Source organism: Nelumbo nucifera, chromosome 6, assembly GCF_055504915.1.
Source record: "Nelumbo nucifera cultivar China Antique chromosome 6, China Antique-T2T, whole genome shotgun sequence".
Lineage (NCBI taxonomy): Eukaryota > Viridiplantae > Streptophyta > Magnoliopsida > Proteales > Nelumbonaceae > Nelumbo > Nelumbo nucifera.
The window spans coordinates 64,441,147-64,463,613 of NC_142654.1; the positions used below are offsets into that span (position 1 = coordinate 64,441,147).

At 37.5% G+C, this 22,467-nt stretch overlaps 3 protein-coding genes across 7 annotated transcripts in view; all 3 read left to right on the plus strand.

The window, feature by feature from the left end:
- Positions 1-3,404, plus strand: part of LOC104587108 (MATE efflux family protein) — a 49,390-nt gene extending 45,986 nt beyond the window's left edge. The window contains exons 10-16 of one of the 4 annotated variants that reach the window (XR_733548.3): positions 428-499; positions 688-804; positions 896-991; positions 1,086-1,207; positions 2,326-2,383; positions 2,966-3,023; positions 3,098-3,404. Coding sequence is in view for 3 of the 4 variants with exons in the window: in XM_010244567.3 (XP_010242869.1) it covers positions 428-499; positions 688-804; positions 896-991; positions 1,086-1,207; positions 2,326-2,383 (465 nt within the window). In the remaining variant the exon portion in view is untranslated. Of the gene's footprint in view, positions 1-427; positions 500-687; positions 805-895; positions 992-1,085; positions 1,208-2,325 lie in introns of all 4 variants that reach the window. The other 3 variants (XM_010244567.3, XM_010244566.3, XM_088889745.1) reach the window with 3 other exon arrangements.
- A 4,531-nt stretch (positions 3,405-7,935) lies between these two features.
- On the plus strand, positions 7,936-9,349 carry LOC104587109 (uncharacterized). The gene is made up of 3 exons (XM_010244568.3): positions 7,936-8,231; positions 8,351-8,476; positions 8,596-9,349. Exons 1-3 carry the CDS (start codon positions 7,958-7,960, stop codon positions 9,096-9,098), a joined length of 903 nt encoding a protein of 300 aa, XP_010242870.2. The 5' UTR covers positions 7,936-7,957; the 3' UTR covers positions 9,099-9,349.
- Positions 9,350-15,349: 6,000 nt separating this feature from the next.
- LOC104587110 (putative flavin-containing monooxygenase 1) lies at positions 15,350-20,377 on the plus strand. 2 transcript variants are annotated; one of them, XM_010244570.3, is made up of 5 exons: positions 15,350-15,946; positions 16,037-16,274; positions 18,783-18,958; positions 19,193-19,551; positions 19,839-20,377. In XM_010244570.3, the coding sequence occupies exons 1-5, from the start codon at positions 15,509-15,511 to the stop codon at positions 19,921-19,923; spliced, it is 1,296 nt and encodes a 431-aa protein (XP_010242872.1). In that variant the 5' UTR covers positions 15,350-15,508; the 3' UTR covers positions 19,924-20,377. The 2 variants fall into 2 exon arrangements, with proteins under 2 accessions (XP_010242872.1, XP_010242871.1); XM_010244569.3 differs by having other exon boundaries at positions 19,886-20,377.
- The last annotated feature ends 2,090 nt before the right edge of the window (positions 20,378-22,467 follow it).

The following is a 22,467-nucleotide window of genomic DNA, read 5'->3' on the forward strand; positions in this document are numbered from 1 at the left end:
AACATCTCCTGCACTTGTCATGGGGAGATGTTCCCAATACATGGTTGGGATGTGCTGTGGGGCGGCACATGTGGGGCGTGCTCTGTATGGAGTCCATCTGAATTCGGTTATTTCACTGTTAAAAAATTCACGACTTTGCAGTTGGGTTTGATACCTTGGAACCATGCAACTATAGGGGATTTTCCTTTCCTGAGAAGGGTGCATGTGCTTTCTGTCTTACATATTTCTTTTGTCCATATACCTTCAGAGTGTAAGTATGTCCAAGTGTCGTCTAATTTAGATTTTGTGCATTATCACAAAATGCAAGTTCCATTTTCAAGTTATTACATGACAATTTGCTAAAATTTGTGGATGTGCATATTGCTTGCAATGCATCTTTATTTACTTCTCAGGTGTTTAATTTTCTTTTAATCTTCTTAATCCTTAGGCTCTGATTGCAAGTTATTTTACAAAGGGTGACTACAACACAGTTAAAGAAATTACCTATTTTGTGTTGAAGGTGAGTTTTCTTGTATGCCTCCCCGTTGTACATTTACCCCATGCCTCAGTCATTAAGGACATTTGAGCTTTTGGGTACCTAACCTATAAAAAATATTTGACTTTTTGCTTATATTTTATTTCTAGATTCTCTTTGTTTGGTATATGCTCTTTTCAGTTTGTTTAATTGATTGGAGCACATTTCTCCAGGCAGGGATTCTTACAGGTGTTACCTTAGCTGCAATACTGGGTACAACATTTGGTTTTTTGGCTACATTATTCACCAAAGACATGGATGTACTAGTTATTGTTAGATCTGGGGTTTTGGTATGTGTTCACACTTGTTTTGAACTTTTTTTTTCGTGTATGATCAAATATGTTTTTTATCTGATGGGCTCCCATCTAAATTTGGTTACAGTTTGTCAGTGCCAGTCAACCCATTAATGCCCTAGCTTTTATTTTTGATGGTCTCCATTATGGTGTTTCTGATTTTGCATATGCAGCTCAGTCAATGGTAAACTCTGAGAATTATTTAATTCAGTTATCTTTAAGACATCAAGTCATGATTTGACTTCTCCAGGTCCTAATATAAAGTTTTTGATACATAGATGGTAGTGGGAGCAATATCTTCTGCAGTTTTGCTGTATGCGCCTTCCATTTTTGGTCTTCCAGGAGTGTGGTCAGGTTTAGCTCTATTCATGGGCTTGCGTATGGTGGCAGGATATATAAGGTATGACATGTTAGTTCATTTTGTGTTCTCTTGTCATTCACTGCTGGTCAGGTTCACAAGTACCCAATATTTTTTTTTCTCTCCTCACATGTGTTGGAGATAAAGTAGACTAAGATGGTTTAGCTGCATGCATAGAAGACCTTTGACATCACCCATAAGAAGAAGTGATCTGCAAGTTAGAGCTAGAAGGGGTAGGGGTAGACCAAAAAGGACATGGGTCGAAGTACTAAGAAATGATTTAAGTGCTACTAATTAACAATGGATATGGCATTAAACTGGATTAATAGTTGGGATAAGGCTTGGATGATATTATGATAATGATGATTATATATTCTAAGTTGCTTATTCATTTTCAATTAAATTTTCTGCCTCTGTTGATGACTTTCCAGTAAGTAATTGCTAAAAGACAATAACAGAATGGATTCTATTTTGCAAGTTAAGTGGTATTTGAGAAAATATTCACTTAGGTTTAGAGTTTAGACCAGTGTGGTTAAAGCATTGCCTAGGTATCTAGTAGGTGTCCAGTCATCTGTTTTGTTTTTTGGGGAACTAAAAAATGCATACATTTTATTGGCGTTAAAGCATTGCCTAGGTATCATTTGAATTCTGAGGAAGTCTTAGTGGCAGTGGAGTTCAATTCCAAATCCACTTTCCTGAGCCAAAATTTTCTAAGATTCAAAGGAAAAACTTATTAGACCAAAAATATTAACAATAAAGAGAATTATAAAACTGCCCTCCATCATGTCAAATCAGAACTGCTGGATTTGTTTTGAGTTAATACTTGGCCCTAGGAGACGTTCCTTTCAGGATCTCGTGGACGTCTTAAAAGAACCCACATTTTATTGTATTTTTGGTTTTCATGGTCTTCCCAGTGTCAGAAACTGTCTGGCAAATACTTCCAATAAACCTGAAGACAGTCATATTTAACTGATAGGTTCTGATACATGTTATTTATTTCTTAGAGCACACAAATTTGGAGGATAGTTCATAAAAGTTGAAAGATTAAAATGAGGAATTTTTCAATTGTAGTTTTTTGATCCATTTTGGTCATGGTTAATTGCCAATTTAGTGTGTTCCTGTCTTCTAAATTCTCATATTCAATTTTTTGTTTTCTCCAGATTAACATCAAAAACTGGCCCATGGTGGTTCTTGCATAGTAACTTGCAAGAAATTTAGGTTTGTGAATTAATCTGAATATTAAATTGCTAATTTGTTAGTATTCTTCGACATAATATGTTATGATCCATTTGTCCCATGTTGGTAGTATGGGATGCTAATGTGAGGTATCCCACATTGGTAGATTGGGATGCTATTGTGGGGTATATATATGCTTGGGTTCCCTCCCTCTAACAGCTAGTTTTTAGGGGTGAGTTCTCCTAAGGTACAACAGATGGTATCAGAGCCTACACTATGCCTCCTAGTTGCAATCGTACAGCGCAGGTGGTGACGTCGGTATTGCAGTGTTTGGCTGGGACTAGGTGGATTAGTACAAAGCCAGCCTGCGTGGGTGCCAGGACTGCAGAAGCATGGTGGGATGTTATGATCCATTTGTCCCATGGTGGTAGTATGGGATGCTAATGCGAGGTATCCCACATCGGTAGAATAGGATGCTGTTGTGGGGTATATATGTGCTTGGGTTCCCTCCCTCTAACAGCTAGCTTTTAGGAGTTCTCCTAAGGCACATAACAAAATACTACCTAATTTTACAGGTACGTTTAATATGATGTATTCGTTTATTCAATTTTTTTTGTTCTCCAGATTAACATCAAAAACTGGCCCATGGTGGTTCTTGCAGAGGAACTTGCGAAAAATTTTGGTTTGTGAATTAATCTGAATATTAAATTGCTAATTTATTGGTATTCTTCGACATAATACTACCTAATTTTACAGGTACGTTAACATGATGTATTCGTTATGTGCCATTGCTTGTGCTTGTGAAATCAATGCGGTGAAGCAATTACATAATGTCCCCACCTGTTTCTCAGTCGTGACCGAGTAGGGTTGTATGGCTGTAATAAGTCTCTTGTACTAATTATATAAGAGGAAAAGTTGGCTAGTTTCTAAGAATAGATGGTAGGGGCTTCACCCAATTGCTGAATGTAGTGATGGATTTTAAATGGAAATCGGCTCTAAAGACAATGTTAAACGGATATATATTCAAACATATCAAAATAAAATCGTACATTTCATTCTCTCCTGTTCAAAATTTGCAAGCCCTACCTCAGCCGGTGCTGGTTTCTCAAACTAGTCTCCACTTGACTCCAAGCCTCCAAGGAGATGGGAAATTGATTGAGATGGACGCTTGGCCGAGCTGTGATCTGTGACCTCTCTATTTATAGGTCCACCCATCAAGGACCTTGATGCCTCTAAACGTTTTAAAATGCTTCGGTTTTCTAATAGCCCAATAAGTGTATTTAATCAACAATGTGATTATGTGGTTAGTCTAATAATCCCCCACTTAGTCTGTTGTTATTCTATGGATTCAAAATTTCCATAGGGCCAAAGCAAGAAAGTCAACCATCTTGGTTTTAATGACCAATAAATACTTGATGAAGGAATCCTTGCTAATTTAATGCAAGCAAACCCATTTTCATGTCAAAATATTTACAAAGTTACTATCCCTAAGTCACTAAGTACAGTATAATAGAATGAGTTCACAAACCCAGTAACGGTTAACAAACCATAATGGTGTATGCCATCTAGATATCATGACGAAGGACAATTAATAATGAGTAGTTACCTTAATCAAATGTGCACATAGTAACAAGATTTGAATCAATAGAATGAAATTACAAATTGGCAAAATAAGCTCCCACTAATCAAATAGAGTCAATGACGAGTAACTTTCTTAGAAAGAGTTTTGACCATAAGGCATGCCTTATCCTCACAATAAGATATATGTTTTGTCTCCATGGTAGATAGGGTCACGCATGCCTATTTCTTATTCTTGCAAGAAATAGATCCTCCAGTCATTATAAAATCATATCTAGAAGTAGATTTTCAAGAGTTTGCACATCCTTTGTAATCAAAATCAATGTATCCAACAACAACTAGATTTATACAAGCATATAGTGCTTTGTATGCTAAAGGTACCTCATTACCTTTTTAGTCATTTACTAGAATTGTTTTGGTATCTCCCTAGCATTCCCACTACAAAACTTAAGTCTGGTCAAGTGCAAATCAATGCATACATTTAGACTCCCAATTATAGATGCATAAGCGATATTATTCATCTTGTCCCATTCTAGATCATTCTTAGGGCATTGATGAAGACTTAAAAGTGTCCCTTTTAACAAATGGAGATTCTCCAAGAGAACAAGAAGCCATACCAAACTTCTTCGGCATCTTCTTTATGTAAGTTTCTTATGAAAGGCCTAGAACTCTCAACTTTCTATTTCGGCATATTCTAATTCACCAAGATCTTTCATATCAAATGAGGTAGACAAAAAATACTTAGTTTCTATCAACATAGTTTGATCATTTCGTTCTTGCTATGAGAATGCCATCAACATATAATATTAAGAATGCGACTTTGCTCCCACTGACCATCACATAAATGTAGTTATATGAGGTATGCTGTGATAATAGTATTAAATTTGATGTACTATTGCCTCGAAACTTGTTTGAGCCCATAAATAAACTTTTTAAATTTATAGACATTTTGTTCTTTTCTTTCTATAACAAAACCTTCAGGTTGTAGCATGTAAATAACTTCTTTCAAGTCGCCATTAAGAAAAGTAGTTTTTACGCCCATTTGAAAAAGTCTCATCATAATCTATTCCTTCTCTTTAAGTGAATCCCTTAGCAACTAATCATGCTTTAAATTTTTCAATAGTTGCATCAGAAACTCTTTTGGTCTTAAGGACCCATTTACAAGCAATAGGTTTACTCCCCTTCGGTAAATCAAGCAACTCCTACACTAAGTTGCTCTCCATAGATTCATCTTTCATGGCTTCCAACCATTGCTCATAATTTTGATGTCTTAATGCTTTTAAGTAATTTCCAGGATCATTATTTACATAATTAGGTTAAGGAAGATATATAATGTAATCATCTAGAATTGCATATATTCTGACTCCCTGAGGCCTTTTGTGAGGTGCTGACATCAACATTATTTGGAATAACATTTGGAGTGAGATTCGGTAACACTTCATCAATCAAATCTTCTATTTGAATTTTACTCCTTTTAAGACCATCATCATTAGTCTCAAGAAACATTACATCATTGGATTTGATAATGATAGAGTTAGGGTTTAACGGATCAAAAAAACTTTATCCCTTTGATCTTTCTAGGTACCCCAAAAAGTAACAACTAATGGATTTGGATGAGGTTTTATGTAACCCTGGCATTAATATTTTAGCTTCAGTAGCACAACTCCACACATCTAGGTGATTTAGACTTGGCTTCTTTTTAGTCTATATTTCATATGGAACTTTTGGTACTGATTTAGAGGGTGCTCTGTTCAAAATGTAAATTGCCATCTTAATGGATTCTCCCCAAAATGATGTGGGTAAAGTGGCATTGCTCATCATACTATGCACCATATTCATTAACGTTTAATTTCTTCTTTCAGCAGCACCATTTTGTTGAGGTGTATAGGCTATGGAGATTTGATGAATAATCCCATGCTCTTGGAGAAAAGCATAAAAAACCTCAAATCCATCATCTCTATCAAACCTCACATTGGTGACCACAACTCCTCCATGAGGGCTTCCAACTTCTTAGTAGTCTTCAAGAGACTGGCCTTGATCACTTTAAGACGAATGTCACAAACCTAGCAAACCTCAATCAAGTGTTTCTCGATAGAAGACATTCTATCAAGAAACAGGGGGGGCTAAAGCACAAAAGGTATTGAGCTATACCTTACAAAAGGCTCCTATGATGTTTCCGTCACTTACACCTTAAAAAAAAACTCCGATGACCCAGAAAGCAAATATGAGTGAACACGATATTGGTTGTTGCCCCCTTATATATATCTTTAAAGATCCATCATAACTTTGAAATCTAATGTTTCACCAACTGTGTTCTAACATTGGTTGTTGCCCCCTTTATATATCTTTAATTAGGTTTATATACATATTTTGAACCCCTTTCTTTTTCAAGATCCACCATATTATTTCTTTAAGAACTCTATCATAAGTTTTTTCTAAATCTCTTTGAACTTCTCTATTAATCCTTTTTAAAAAGAAAAATATAGCTTCCATGGTTGACCTCCTTGGTATGAAGCCAAATTAGTTTTTTAATACACTTGTTTTATGTTGTAATATTTGTTTAATTATTCTCTCCTAAAATTTCATAGAATGGCTCATGAGTGTAAATTCTCCATAATTATTACAAGTTGTATATTACCTTTATTTTTAAACAAAGACCCCTATACTTTAAGTTGCAATAAAGGCAAATACCCCCTTTTATGATCGCTAGTGGGGTGAACCAGGTTTTCATTTCTATGGATTCGTTATGAGCATAAGTGCAATTGCTGCAATGGCCTTTAAGTCTTCTTCAAGGTGTCCTCTGAAGGGGAAAAATTGAATTCTGTGAACTTGCTTCTATATGTGTCTCCAATTTCTGTTATAGTTTTGTTGACTGCAACAATAGCAATGGAGCCAAATGTGTTAGAGGTCACTATTTCACTTGGAACTGAACACAAATTCATGTGGCTACTTCTTTTGGTGAATTCGGTGATGGCCTATTCAGCAAACTTCTTAGTGATGACTAAACAACGAGTTCATTGCTGGGAAATGAAAAATGTATAAAATATTATATAATATATAATATATTAATAATATATAATTAATATGTTATAAAATATCTATCAAAGTCGGGCTTTGGGCTTTATATAAGGCTGGGCTCGAGCTCAAGATCGAGATCCGATGGTCGGGCTAGGCTCGATCTTGGGCCTAGTATTTTTTTGTTTATAAAGAAGTAAAGTCCGGCCCGACTTGACCCATGAGCAGATCTACTAGGTGGATAAATAACTTTCCTATTTAGGGGAAAGTTGCCAACACTTGAATGAGACAATAATGTCCCTTTTAATAATAGAATTTTATGAATAAAATGGTCATTTCCTTATTTACATGAAAAATAAAAGACTATCGATAAATGTACTTACTCGGATAAATCTTTCTTGAGAACGAGGCCTTCATAATTAACTTTCTTAGTCCATCCAAGGGATTCTCCACACCGGGTAGTTTGACTCATGGAACGTTGAGAAAATAATGTGATGTCAATTTGGTAATCGGAGAAGTGGAGGTCCAGTAATTTTCTATCCTTTTTTAACTAAGGCCGTGTTCTCTTACCTTTTTCTTCATTTCCACACCTTTTCCTTCAAACCAAACACAGCCTCTCTTTGAATTTAATGGGATGACCAGCTGTCCAATTTTTTGTAATGCAGTATTCTGATTGATGATGTTGCTGTCACCTGGCAGCACAAACAGTGGGGCAGCATTCTGTGTGTTGGTGTAGATCCCCAAATAATTTGTTTGGATCAGGGCTTTTTTTTTCTTTTTTGGTAATAGGCAATATGGTTTATGTTTTGAAATGGAAAAGGGTATGAAACTTGCCACGCATGCAATGGTATGATTATGATCACATAAAATTACTCGAGGGTAATTCCACGAATGATAGGAAAATCATGATTTTATGAGGATATTTTTGTAAAAGCACAAGATCGATCATATAAAATAGCCAAATAGGGAGTATTGGTGGGGGAGGGAGGGAAGAAGGTGATTTGAATTCCAAATAACGCACGCATGCTGACAGTGTCTTTAGTAGAGAGAAGACAAGAGGCGAGTCTAGGGTTTCGTATTCTAACCACGATTGGACACCTCACCCACTTTTTGAACCGAAGGGTATTATCCACCTTGGGATTAGAATATGACCGTTGGAGGCGCTCCACTCCCCACTTAAATAGACGCCCCCCTGTTCATCACCCCTTGCACACAGATCAACCCAAACCAGAAAGCAGACTAGAAGAAAGACAAGTTTTAACTCGGTTGAGACACCAAAAGAGGAGACAAAACAACCGTAAGTGCTCATCTTTCCTCTTCCTTGAATGATCCTCTAACTAATGCATAATCATCAAAATATCCATTTCTTCAAGAAATTGCTCCTTGTTCATATCGTCATACTCTTTCTTTCTGCAGCAATTCTTCTTCCGGCTTCAATGTTTAAGACGAAGTCGCCTTCAGATTGCAAGCCTCCGCTTGCCGAACCATCTCGTCCTCGCAGGATCCTACGCTCTACCGCCTGCTCCGTCCAAACTCCTTTAGGTGATTAAAACATACAACTATATTCCCCCCTTTTTCTAATCTCGATATATTTTTCTCTGCAACTCAGTGAAAAGTATAGATGTTTATACAAATTAGTTGAATTTTTCTGTTGGCAACAGCTTCTTTGACGAGAACCCAAGACTCGAACCGCTTGTGGGGTGTGGAGGATTCGCAGATCCGACCAGAATACCAATCGATGTCATGCGAGTTCCGGGCTCTGGCTAAGATGGTCGAGCAGGAATTCGGAAATCGCAATCTGTACAGTCCTGCTTTTGCTGGTACTGTCGGTGGTTCTCTGTTTGAAAGAGGAAGGTTCTATGACGAGTACTCCGCCAGAAGGAATGAGAGGTTGAAGAGGAAGAAAGGTGGTGAGACAGGAGAGGAGAGGGGAACTGTGTGTAATCTCGGCGTTAATGTTGAGTCTGGTAAAAGGCGGGACTCGAAGAAACTGGGAAGCCTGAGAAAATCGGTCCCTGCGAATTTCTCAACTGGTCAAACAGAAAGCTCGAGATATTCTCTGCGCAGTAAGGAGAACAGGAGACCCACTTCCTCAAAAAACTCTGAGATGTCTGTGGTTGATGGGGATAGGAAAGTAGGAGGTCGAAGGGTTCGAAAACTCTGAACTTTTTAAAGAAAAGTTTCCATCCATTTTTTTTCATGTACTGGGGTATGGTCCTGTATTTTGTTCAAGGAAACTTGGTTATGTTAATCTTACTGGGTGCCAAAATTGTTTTAGCATCAGATGTTTCTTAATTCTTATCTCTCTTTTTTTTTTTCTTATTATTTTGGTGTTCGGGGGGAGTGTATGGATTTCAGAGTGGATGTCACTTCTCCATTTTCAGAAGAATGCAATTACATCTTTAGAGAAGACAACTTCTGCTGCTATCAAATGGCTATAAGTCAAAAATTATCTTCTGCTGCTATCAGAATGATCCAACCGTTTGTTTTAATAGGATTTGAATTCCCACTTTTTGTAGAAGTTCATATGGGGGAATGGCCATTCCCACGCTCCCCCTTGGGAATGGGACTACAATTTCAAAGTTCATAAAAAGAACTCTCAAGAAAAAAAACTCCAAACCCTAATATTTATAAAATAACAAAATATTATTAAAGTAATAAGATGATAATAATAATAATTATTATAATTAAATAAGCTATTAATAAATTAATAATAATATTAAAATATTAATAAAACAATTTCAAAGTTCATAAAAAGAACTCTCAAGAAAAAAAACTCCAAACCCTAATATTTATAAAATAACAAAATATTATTAAAGTAATAAGATGATAATAATAATAATAATTATAATTAAATAAGCTATTAATAAATTAATAATAATATTAAAATATTAATAAAATACAAAATTGAAAAGTTTTGGTTGACTCTCATTCTGATTTCAAATGAACCAAACAACAATGATTGGAATCCTTGATTCTTTTTTAAACCAAACGAGCATTGGAAATAGGTGATTCAGATTTTGATTCCAATTCTAATCCTAATCACGAATCAAATAGACCCCTTAGTTTCCATATTTGTTGAACATGGAAGTCCAAGCTAACTAATACCCAATGTTGAGAGAAACGGATTGAGCATCGATCTGGAAAAGAAGAGGTTCACAAAGGTTCAATCGGGGTCTAACTAGAGGTCGAACTGTGATGATGTAAGATATATATATATATATATATTATTTTAGTTTCAATTTTTATATTAAAAATTAATACTTGAAGAAAAAAATGTGTTTTTTAGCAAAATAGTGTGGCAAAGTGCCTTTTGCACACCTTGGAAACATATAGATCTCAAAAAGCTACCAAAAAAAAAAAAAAAATCACCCCAACCGAACATCCGAGTGCAAAGTTATGGCTTTTAGATGTTTACATTTATGTAAAATATTGTCAAAAAAAATTGACCGGTTTTCTAAAACTAGGATTGGATCATTGGTTTTTCGGTTTGATTGTTTGAGTCACCAATTTTGATCGATTTTTTGCCCACTACAGTTTTGGGGGAATGACTAAATCAGCTAGAGGTCTCTGGGTCACAATTCAACTGGTCCAATCAGCTGGTTTGGTCTATTTTTCTATTTAGTATCGATTACATATAGGGTAAATTACAATGACCCCCCTGTACTATGGGGTCTGTGACAAAGAATCCCCTTGATGTTAAATTACTAAAATACCTTACTAAATATTTTCTATTTTCTTTTTTTGTCCTTCTTTCTCTTAAAACCTATTTAACCTATTGTCTTGCCTTTCTTCTCTTCTTTTTCTCTCCTTCACCCATCCTCTCTTTGGCCACGTGGAGAATTAAAGGATGGATACAACCCTTCAGTTCAACACCTCGTAACTCAGAAAACTGTGCTTCCTTTATCTCTTATTCTCTTTCCTTAGAAAAACAGAGGAAGACACAGAAAGTGAATGACTACGCCTCCTCTATGAGGTTGGTGTTGGTCTGTAAGGGTAACTAATGTTTTGTCAATTTTGCATTCGTGAGTTGTGATTTTAGTATGCAAATAGCTAAACATAAATAAAAAAAACCATTAATTCTATAAGCATTTAGAAGTGAAACAGATGTAAACATGGTTTTAAGTACATCTGATTCGTTTTCTAGTTTTAGCTTGTTAACCAACAATCGAACTGTCATTAGACGAGGATTTAATAATTTACGGGGGAGGGATAAATGCTGTTGTTTAGACGAGGATTTAATAATGGTTTAACTTGTGTGCTGCTGCTGATACTACTGCCGCCGCCGCTGCGGCTGGGTGGTAATAGATCGAGCTCCATCAATCTGACTGTTGGAGTGGATGGTTCCATCTGATTATGCTTAAATTCGGTTCTTTCCGTCACGTAATCATCGATTCCCAGCTGAAGTCAACTTTCGTCTTTTTGATCTTGTTGGAAATCCTTGGAGCTGGAGCTGGCTTCGTTGAGGCGAGTCGTCTTCGGCCATTTGACCGACCACCAGATCGGATTCGAGGGAGAGAGAGGAGAGTGAGGGAGAGAGAAATGTGAAGGAACAGACGGATAGTATCGGAAGGTCGGGGAAGATGAACAGTATTTTTCTATCTAATTATTTTAAGGATAATATGGGATTATAACAGCTTTTTGGATAGAAGGCTAATGGAAAGGAGTTTTTGTTCCAGGGTCATAATATAGGGGGTCTTTTTCACAAAACAAAGTATAGGGGCACATACTTGGACATGACCTAGCATAAGTGATAACTCAACATAACAGCTTGGCCATAACTCGGCATAACGAACTCGTCGGAGCCTGGCGGACAACTCGGTGGATGTGGCAACTCGCTGGAAAGCAACATCTAGCTTACCCTGAACTCTCTCTAACGGAGGAACGCCCCGAGCTCCCTCCAAGCGAGGAGTCCCGAGCTCCTCCCAATGAGCCCCAAACTCTTCCTTCCTGAGAAGGGAACACCCCGATCTGCGGCTAAGTATCCCAAAGTGGAAACACTTCGGGCCAGCACCATTAACACTCCTGTCTATACTTGCCTAAGGCTTGCCTCAAGCATAAGCACCTCGACGCACCCCCAGCACTTTGGTGTAAGGTAGCTCGGTGCAAAGTAGCTCGACAACCTGCAGGAAAGATCTGTCTAACAACAGTACCTACTGAATCTGGAGGCTGCGCCCACATCCCTCATCAGGCGGCGTCGTGCCTGGCATTTCTGAAAGATATGGCACGCCTGATAGGTCCGTACCCTGCAACGGCTGCCTGCAACCTGCCACCTCAGCTCTAGCAGTAACGGCTGCAGTAGAGGCGGTTACGCCTGACTTGACAGAGGCGGTTGCGCCTGATTTGACAGAACTCCAATATAAAAGGACCCCGATCCCCAAGGAGCAAAGGTACTGAACTTGTGCCATCTGCACTCTTAGCTCTCTCTTTGCATTCTTTACAATTCTCCCAGAGTTCTAACTTAAGCATTGGAGTGTTCCCGCCTGGCGAGCTCCCCGGGAATTCTTCACCTCCCTCTTCTTCTCAGGTACCGTCCGTCGCCAGTTAGGAGCCAGGTTTCCACCAACTAGGAGTGTCCAGATCGCGCTACATCATACCTTGTTAACCAACAATCGAACTGTCATTAGACGAGGATTTAATAATTTACGGGGGAGGGATAAATGTTGTTGATTAGACGAGGATTTAATAATGGTTTAACTTGTGTGCTGTTGCTAATAATAGATCGAGCTCCACCAATCTGACTGTTGGAGTGGTTGGTTCCATCTGATTATGCTTAAATTCGGTTCTTTCCGTCACGTAATCATCGATTCCCAGCTGAAGTCAACTTTCGTCTTTTTGATCTCGATGAAAGTCCTTGGAGCTGGAGTTGGCTTCGTTGAGGCTACTGGTTTTGGAGTCGTTTTCGACCATTTGATCGACCACCAGATCGGATTCAAGGAAGAGAGAGGAGAGTGAGGGAGAGAGAAATGTGAAGGAACGGATGCATAGTATCGAAAGGTCGGGAAAGATGAACAATGTTTTTCTATCTAATTATTTTAAGGATAATATGGGATTATAACAGCCTTTTTGGACAGAAGGCTAATAGGAAGGAGTTTTTGTCTCACAGTCATAATACAAGGAGGTTTTTATCACAAAACAAAGTATAGGGGGGTCTTTGTCACAAACCCTAGAATATGGGGGGGTCTTTATAATTTACCCTTACATTTATTATATAAACGTTTTGTACCATATGACAAAATATATTTTAAATGTTTTTTGAGACGTTAGAGTCATTATGCGCCACTAGATGCCATTAAGTGTCAGATAAATCAAACAATAAAAAAGCAGCCTTGAAAAAGACAAGTGTTAAATTTGGCGTTTTTTGATAAATGGCTCTCACAATAGAGACACGTTTAAACGTTCTTTTTTTTTTAAAAAAAAACCCATTCAATCAACTACAACAACAAAACAAACAAAACTATTTCCAACTGGATCATTTGATTTCTCATATTTTTGAAACAAAATCGGACAGTTTCAATGTCTCCTCTGGTTTCCTCACAAGTTACCTATGCATCTTTGGGCATAACTACAACTCTCTTGTGCTTGGCGTATATATTTGTATCTTCAAACAATCCCACCTTATATGCCTCAATGGCTGAATTTTTAATGCCTGTATTGTTGAATAATAAGTGACTGCCTAGTGAACTTTCTTAAAAAAAAAACAAGACAAAAACGACAAGAGTCTCAATGGCATTTTTCACATCCCACCCTGTATTGAAAACATCTTTATAAATAATAAATACAAATATAAGAGATATTCTCAAATATGGGAGCAGATCGGGATTCATATTGCAGCAATGAAAAGGCACTAATCCAAAACCTCAAATTTGTCTTCAAGTCTTCAGAGACATAGTTATAGGCCTTCTTCATTCTTCGGCTGTTGGAGCGAATTTCCAAAAAAATATCTTTGAGGCGAGTTTAGATTACGAGTTGGAATCATCTATCCTCTCACTCTGCCCATCTCAGTGTCCTCGCATTTAGTTAATGACACAAAATCTCTCAACGTATGAAGGTATAGACGGAAAATAAAGATCTCTATATTTATTTTTCATATTTGAAAAAAAAAAAATAAGAATCAAAGTTGTGTCACTCCTTTATCCATCTCTCTATTGAGGAGGAAGGGAGTTCAAGAGCCGAAGAGATGTAGGTAGATGAGTACGAAATGGGGATCGAGATGGATGAAAAAACTATAAATGGATTAATTTATCTTTTAATAAAAAATAAAACAACACAGAAGTGACTAGTTTTTCGTCTCATGTTTACATGTTAAGATCTGTCAAATAACAATTGTCGCCCCCTGAATTGAGATGGGCAAGACGCAAGAGGGAAGGGTAGACCAGACCATCCCAACCCAGAGATTATTTGATTCGCTGTTATGGTAGAGATAAGAGATTAGAAAATAGAGTGTATTTCAAATGGTTAGTAATTTATTAGTAAATGATGAATGGATCGCCCATAAAAGGTGCTTTTACTTTTTTGGACTTAAATAACTATTTACGATTTATTTCTTTGCTATAAGTCTAATATATAAATGCATGATTTTTTTTTTGGGTTTTGATATATGAATATAAAGAATATTGTTCTGAAATTTGAATTAGAATTACTAAAAATGACAATTGACCATTTTAATCTATGAGAAAATTTGTTGAATTATTTAATAAATTAATCTCTCGGTGTGATTAATCAGAATTTTCCATTCGATTACAGGCGGTTTTTCAGTTTTTAATACCAGGTAGCCCAACGGCCTGGCCCGGTCTATACCCCGGTCAGATTTGGACATGTAATTAGACCTCGGGCCCAAAACAGTAACTCCAATTGCGACTGTGTTTTGGGCCGGGTTCGGGATTTGTCAAAAAAGTCCGATCCAATTTAGCATTATATATTTTATAAAATATATAATATGTATTTTATATAATATAAAATATATAATATTTATTAGTAATTTAATATATATATTTTTATTTTTTTTATAATTTCTCTTTCTCTTTTTCTGTCTCTCTATTTAACCACTTCAGCAATAACAATAGCATAAGTTAGACTTCGGGCTCAGGCCCAAGCCCAGACAGTGGGCTTTTTATAAGGACTGGACTTGAGCCCAAATTGTAACCCCGATGGTCGGATCGGATTCAGACTCAGGCCGTAAAAAAATCTGTTAATATAGAGTGAAAGCCCGGCCCGATTCATGAAAAAATCTACCGACAAATCGACAAACGAAGGACAATACATAATCTCTTTGTCCACGTGGAGCATGCCTATTTGTATTTGAGTTGAAGAACAAGAACTTTCCCCAGATGCTGCCTAACAAAAGTACAAAATTACAAATAAATATTAGGGAGAGGTACAAATCAGCCCAGCTCAGAATTGATGCCAAATTTCACGGGCAGCATGTGGTTTATAAGGGACAGGGAGGGCTACTTGTAAGGGGGCTGGAATTCAGAATTCTGCATCGTGTGTCTGCGTATTTTTCCCTAAATATTATTAATATATTAATAAAGGCCATTTGCGCCATCTCTCATCAAGCCGACTACTGGACCAATGGCGAAGAGAGTGGCGATCATCGGTGCCGGAATCAGTGGCCTCCTTGCCTGTAAATATACTTTGGAGAAGGGTTTCCGTCCGGTCGTCCTCGAATCCAAGGGAGGAATTGGTGGAGTTTGGGCACAAACTTTGGAGACTACCAAGCTCCAGACACCGAAGCTTGTCTATGAATTCTCAGATTTTCCATGGCCATCTACCGTAAAAGAAGAGTTTCCCAACAGCAACCAGATCATGGAGTATCTTGAATTGTATGCTCGGAAGTTCGACCTTCTTCGCCATATCAAATTTAATTCTAAAGTGATCGGCATCGACTACGAGGGAACTTCTAACGATGAGATTCTCTCATGGAGTCTTTGGGGTGGCACTGGTGAGGCCTTCGGTCCTAGAGGCAAGTGGAACATCACCGTTCAAGAGGCCAACACTGAATCAACTCAGGTAACGGAATACTGTAATCTCTCTATCGATCTTCCACAGACACACACACACGCAACTGATGACTGATGAGAAAGGGTTAAACAAAAACAGGTTTACGAAGCGGAATTTGTGATCCTTTGCATCGGACGTTACAGCGACCTTCCAAATATTCCAGTATTCCCAGAAAACAGGGGACCAGAGGTGTTCGATGGCAATGTGATACATGCAATGGACTACTCAGCCATGGATAACGCAACTGCAGCTGAGTTTATTAAAGGAAAGCGTGTTACGGTGGTGGGGTTCCAGAAATCAGCGTTGGACATTGCATCAGAATGTGCCAAAGCAAATGGTAAGTCTCAAACTTTTGATCAAACTATTTTTATGTTTTTCTGTCGACTGCAACACACGTTCTCTGCCGAGCCCTTCAAACGATTCTTCTCCGAATTGCGTTACCGGAGCCGAGCGTGAATATTAGTGGAAACCCAACACTTCTAAGTTCTAACCGGTCGAAGAGAAGTTAAAGCCGGCATCACCGAGAACTCTATCCAATCCAACCCAGAAGAGAATTGGATCTGCTCCTCGTAAAACTCAAGGCAGGCTTAAATAAAGCGCGTGTACAATCGGACAGTGACGGCCCATACGTTTAATTTTTGGGAGAATGACCAATCAGAATTTTATAGTGACGATCCGTACTTTTCCTTTAATTTTTTTGGATCAATTCACCCTAAGGCTCGTTTGGTTGGTGGGATGGAGACGAGAAAAAGGGAAAGAGAGGGATGGGATGAAAAATATGTGGGAGGTTAAATTCCAAAATCATGGATTTAGGGTCGTACCAAAACCGTGTGATCCTTCTGGAAAATTTTGAAAAAAAGGAAGGAGAAACGGATTGTGTGGAAAATACAAAAGAAGAGCTGGTTCGGTGGCAATGGCGTTCGAACCCAGAAGTAGGAACTGGAGGGGTCGCACCAAAACCATCGGCGATCTGCTACCTCCCCTTCCTTGAGGATGGTCGCCGGGTGAAAATAGTAATATGATTCGTAAACTGTATGGAAAATGTTAAAGGGCATGGGCTAATCGTTGTTTATTCGAAAAGTATATTTACCAACTCTTTGTGAAAAAAAAAAAAATTGATCAAATAGAACTAAATAGAATAATTTTTTGTGTCTTAGTCTTACTAGAGGCAAAATTGATATTTTTAATTTAATTTTCTTTTGATTAAATATATTTAAAAGGATAATAAGGTCAAAACTGTCATTTACTCGAAGAAGCCCAATGCGAGCCCAACATGCAGTTCAATTTACCCAATGTATTAGTTGTAATAATACTTAAAACTAAAGGAGAAAGGAAATAGGTATAGGGCTGTCAATGGGTCGGGTTTGGTTTGAGTGGAAACCGACCCGACAAGAAAGTTAAGAAATTGGAACTGAACCAGATCCTTGGATCTGTAAACTCAGAACAAAACCAATTGATTCTGATGACAATTGGGTTTGATCCGTTGGACCTGATAATATATTAGGAACTGGAACAACCCATCGTTACCAGATCCTTTAATCAAAACCGGCCCAATCGGTTTGGGTCCATTGGGCTGGACCGAAACCACAGTGACAGGACTATGCTCCATTCTAGATCCACCCACTTGGGGGAATTGTCGAGTTCAACTGAATAATTGAGGAAAAAAACTGGATCACTTGAAGTATTTTGGTAGATAAAAGAATCATATTTGAAGCAAAGAGTTGCTGATGTGCAACTTGAGAGAGCTAGGAAGGGTGTAAGGAAGAGGGGCCGGGTAGGAACCCTCCGTTGGGGTAAGAAACCAAGGAGAGACATGATGATGTGGCATGTTTTGTTCTAATGTAGGTGAGAGGATGGGGAATGGGGGAGTCCATGCAAGCATAGATGTAAGAGGACTACTAGCCTCACAACTCCCGCCATTTCTTCTTTCCTTCATAACTAATATGGGAATAATGCAATTCATGGGGTTTTATAGAATTTTGTAAGAGTATATAGAAAAATAAATAAAATATATATAGAAACATAAATAAAATATCCAACTAGAGATGTCAAAGGGTTACATACAGGTTTACCTCAAACCAAACCTAATCCCAATACGCCTTCTAATAACCTCAACACAACTCAATGAAATAGAATTGTTGAACTTGACCCAACCTTATAAGGTATGGGACCTATATTCTAAGTGCAGACCATATTTATGAACTCATCAATGTCACTGCTCATAAACATTTCATTGTATATATTTTCTTAGATAAAGTAATTTCAAAGACATCACTCTCAAAGTTGATGCAGGTTAACCTCACTTAACACAATCCTACACTGAACCCAACTAACGCTGCCTCAAACCCAATATGACAGGGTTGCATGTTGGATCAATGCAGCTTTACTATTTGACCCATTGAAATCCCATTGAAAACACCATTTATATGATTCCTCTTTTAGACAGGGCATTTTCATTTCGGATATCCTATATGGCACCTATGTGCCAATTACACATTGTAAATTGTGCAAAACACTCTATTCTCCCAACTTCTGATGCTTAAATCAAGTACAAACCAAGGTGCAAATGAGTCCCGATACAGAGGTTTTGGGATCCCACTATTTTCTAATGAAAAATATGGGTATTAAACTATCCAAAAATCAAGTTTTGAAAAAAATAAAAAAATATATTTCCACGTGGTTTAAAGTATGGATACGCCTCTACCGATAGGCGTATCAATACTTTGAACCATGGTACAAACACAGCACTTGTACAACACCACATACCAAAACACCCTCTATAATATTAGTGTAATTGCAATGTACTTTCAAGGCATGTATTATTAACCCTTTTATTTATTTGTAGGAGTCAAGCATCCTTGTACAGTGCTATACAGGACTGAACACTGGAGTATGCCTAATTACCTGCCATGGGGGGTGCCCCTTGCTCTTTTGTACCTCAACCGCTTCTCAGAGTTCATGATCCATAAGCCTGGTGAAGGATTCCTACTATTTCTCTTGGCTACCCTACTTTCACCTTTGGTATCTCCTATTTATCCTTTACCATACTCATATAGTTAAACTTCCATTATCATATCTATTACATTATCCTTAGAGGCATCGAAGAGTCGCCTATATGATTCTTCTCTCTTTCAACTACCTAAATAAATTTTACCCAACTTGTGGAAAAGTTTTTTTTTTCTCTCTTATTTTCTATCAAATCAAACTAAACATAGCTTTAATGAGTTGAACTAAATAAGGTAATGTAATTTGCAGAGGTGGGCATTCTCAAAATTTGTAGAGAGCTACCTAAGATGGAAGCTTCCTCTGAAGAAGTATGGAATGATACCTAAACACAGCTTCTTTCAACAAATTTCCATGTGCTCAATCACAATCTTGCCAGATAAATTTTATGACAGAGTGGCAGAGGGAAGCATTGTTTTGAAGAAATCAAAGAGCTTTAGCTTTTGCAAAGATGGATTGATGATTGAGGATGAGATTGCACCTCTACAAACAGATATTGTTATATTTGCCACAGGATACAAGGGAGATCAAAAGCTAAAAGACATTTTTACTTCACCCACTTTTCAAGAACAAGTGATAGGTTTACCCACCACAACAGTTCCACTCTATAGGTTGCTATATGTTAAAACTTTATTTATTGCCATCTATATTGAGAAAATTGTCTATGCTTGGTTGCAGTGCAATTTTATTTGCATTAGTAGTAGAAATGCATGGGAGTGCAAATGAAAAGAAAATGAAAATTCTGACTTACTTTTGTTTTGGATTTTACTTTATTCTGCTTTAGGTCATATTTTACTTCATCTATACTGCAATGAAAAAAGAAAACATGCACCCAAATCATTTGCACTGCCATAGTTTTGCATCAATGCAAATAAATTTCCATTGCAATCAAACGCAGGTATTTGGCATCAGCTCTCTCTATAACTCAATTGTGTGCTACTGCAGAGAGTGCATCCATCCTCGAATTCCACAACTGGCGATAATTGGATACTCAGAGAGTCTTGCAAACTTGTATACTTCAGAAATGAGATGTCGATGGCTGGCGCATCTCCTTGATGGTAGTTTCAAGTTACCTTGCATATCAGATATGGAGAAAGATATAGCAAGATGGGAAAATTTCATGAAGAGGTATAGTGGTCGGTACTTTCGGGGATCATGTCTTGGTGTGGTACACATTTGGTACAATGATCAGTTATGCAAGGATATGGGATGCAACCCCAAGAGAAAGAATGGGCTTCTTGGAGAATTGTTTGAACCTTATGGTCCTGCAGATTATAGAGATCTATCCCCTATTGAAAGCTCAAAATAGTCTGCAACTCTCTCACACAGAGTTTTTGGGTTACTAAGCAATGGTTTAACAATCTATTATATCGTTTCTCTCAATCAGACAATGTAAGATATTTATGCAATCTAATAAGCATTGATTTATATAGCTCCGATATAGATGTTATGGATGCTCTCTTTCATCTCTTTTTTCTTCCTCTCTATTTGTTTCTGGTGCACATTTATTTGTTTCTAGTACAGTCATGAGAGAGTAGATAGACACCCCCTAAATTAGGGATCAACCATCCATGTGGTAAGTCATAAACTGAGATTGGGTGTCTTTTAGTTGACTTGTGAATATACCAATATATCCACATGTTTTTTTTTTGGGTGGGGGGGACTTGCCATTTGCAAATTAATTTTGGGGGTAGAGAGGAATAGAAAAAAATTTCCATTAGGAAGCTCAAGAAACTACAACAATAACAAGGATAAAACACAAAAACAAAGCAACACAAATTACGAAGTACAAACTAAAAGAACACCTAAGAACAGAAAAGAAAATACAACACCACAACGAGCTACCAAACAAGTACAATACGGCAGATGCAAATGCCCATTAACTAGAGCAATATGCTGATATGAAACAAAGGGATACTACAAGGAAGATGGAACTAAGGCGCTGTTCGTTTTTTGGTAAGTTACTTATTACCTAGGTAAATGCATTTACCTTTGGGAAAGATTTACCGGGATAAGTGCATTTACCCATGTTCTTTTATTTCCCATGTAAATAAGGCAATGACCATTTTAGCCACAAAAATCCATTATTAATAAGGGTATTTTTGTTCCATTCATGTGTTGGCAACTTTCTCCCCAGGTGGGAAAGTTATTTACCCACCTAGAAGACCTAAGAAAATAAACTTTCCTTGGTCCCACATAAATCTGAAAAAAGACATGGATTTTTTGGTCAATGAGAATCAAAATTCCATTGACCAACTTTCCCCCTCTCAAAATCCAAAACAAGAACGCCCCCAAGTGTTAACAGGGTTATAGATGCCCCATCCTCCATCCACATGTTTGAGAACAAGAATGAAATTTATTTTATAAACAGTCGTCAACAATTTTTTTTTTGGGTAAAAAGTCAACAATTCTGGATATATGATAAATAATTATTGCCTCGCGGAATTTTTTGTATAAATGGAAAAAATCAAAAGGAAATGATTGAAAAAAACTGTTGATAGATGAGATGGTTCATTATGTTTTGATTCCCATCCCATTGGCAATAGCTATCTCTGTTCTCATAATATCATCTCTCAAGTCATTGGAGGGTTTGAATATCTACATCTGATTCTTTTATGTGTAGAATCTGTTAGACTAACCACGCTTAGGTTGGTCACGTTGTTGCATTCATTGGGCTATTAGAAAATCGAAACATTTAGAGGCACCAAGGTCATTGATGGGTAGACCTTTTGATTACCTCAAGAACATGTATAAATAGAGATAGTCACCACTCGGCCAAGTGCTAATTTTCAATCTGTTTCCCATCTTATTGGAGGCTTGGAGTCGAGTGGAGACTTGTCTATCAAATCGATTTCCAGTGGGATCAAGTTTGCTACTTGGAGAGATGGAAGGTATCCTTTTATTTGATATTTGAATGTATATTTGTTAAGAATCGTGTTTAGATCTAATTTCTATTTTTATCTTAAAAACATCATCAAAATTGGTATTAGAGCCTGTTTGAAATGCTTAAAAACGAAAATTGTGTTTTTCAGCGATTTGGCCGAATTCCGACGAAATATATGCCAGAAATAGATCCCCAGTTGACCTCTGTCCATCTATGATCTATTGGAGGCTGACCAGTCGCTGGAAATGACCAAAAATAGACAGTTTGAAATCAGCGTTTTAGCTCAGATTGCACAAAACCCGATTGAGAAAGTTGGGCAAAGAAGATGATGTTTTCGGGTCAACTATGACCCGTTTTTGACAAGACCCATACCGTATACGGTGGGTCGTGGTGGCCACAACATCGTGTCTAGCATGGAATGGCCTGTGCGATGCATAGGGTTTTTGATATTGATGGTGATGTTTGACTATGTTAATACCCAAAACACCATATGAAATATTGACTGGAAAGAAGTCAAGTTTGAATCACCTACACGTGTGGGGTTGTGCTGCTGAAGCTAAGATTCTATCCCCAGGATTACTTAAAGCCTCATCCAGATCCATTAGTTGTTACTTTGTAGGGTATACAGAAAGATCAAATGGAT

Coding starts and splice junctions, on each gene's coding strand:
- LOC104587109 (XM_010244568.3), top strand. CDS start 7,958: ATGCTGACAGTGTCTTTAGTAGAGAGAAGACAAGAGGCGAGTCTAGGG. Junction 8,232..8,350: donor AAAGAGGAGACAAAACAACC/GTAAGTGCTCAT, acceptor TTCTTTCTGCAG/CAATTCTTCTTCCGGCTTCA. Junction 8,477..8,595: donor CTCCGTCCAAACTCCTTTAG/GTGATTAAAACA, acceptor TGTTGGCAACAG/CTTCTTTGACGAGAACCCAA.
- LOC104587110 (XM_010244569.3), top strand. CDS start 15,509: ATGGCGAAGAGAGTGGCGATCATCGGTGCCGGAATCAGTGGCCTCCTT. Junction 15,947..16,036: donor CCAACACTGAATCAACTCAG/GTAACGGAATAC, acceptor AAACAAAAACAG/GTTTACGAAGCGGAATTTGT. Junction 16,275..18,782: donor AGAATGTGCCAAAGCAAATG/GTAAGTCTCAAA, acceptor ATTTATTTGTAG/GAGTCAAGCATCCTTGTACA.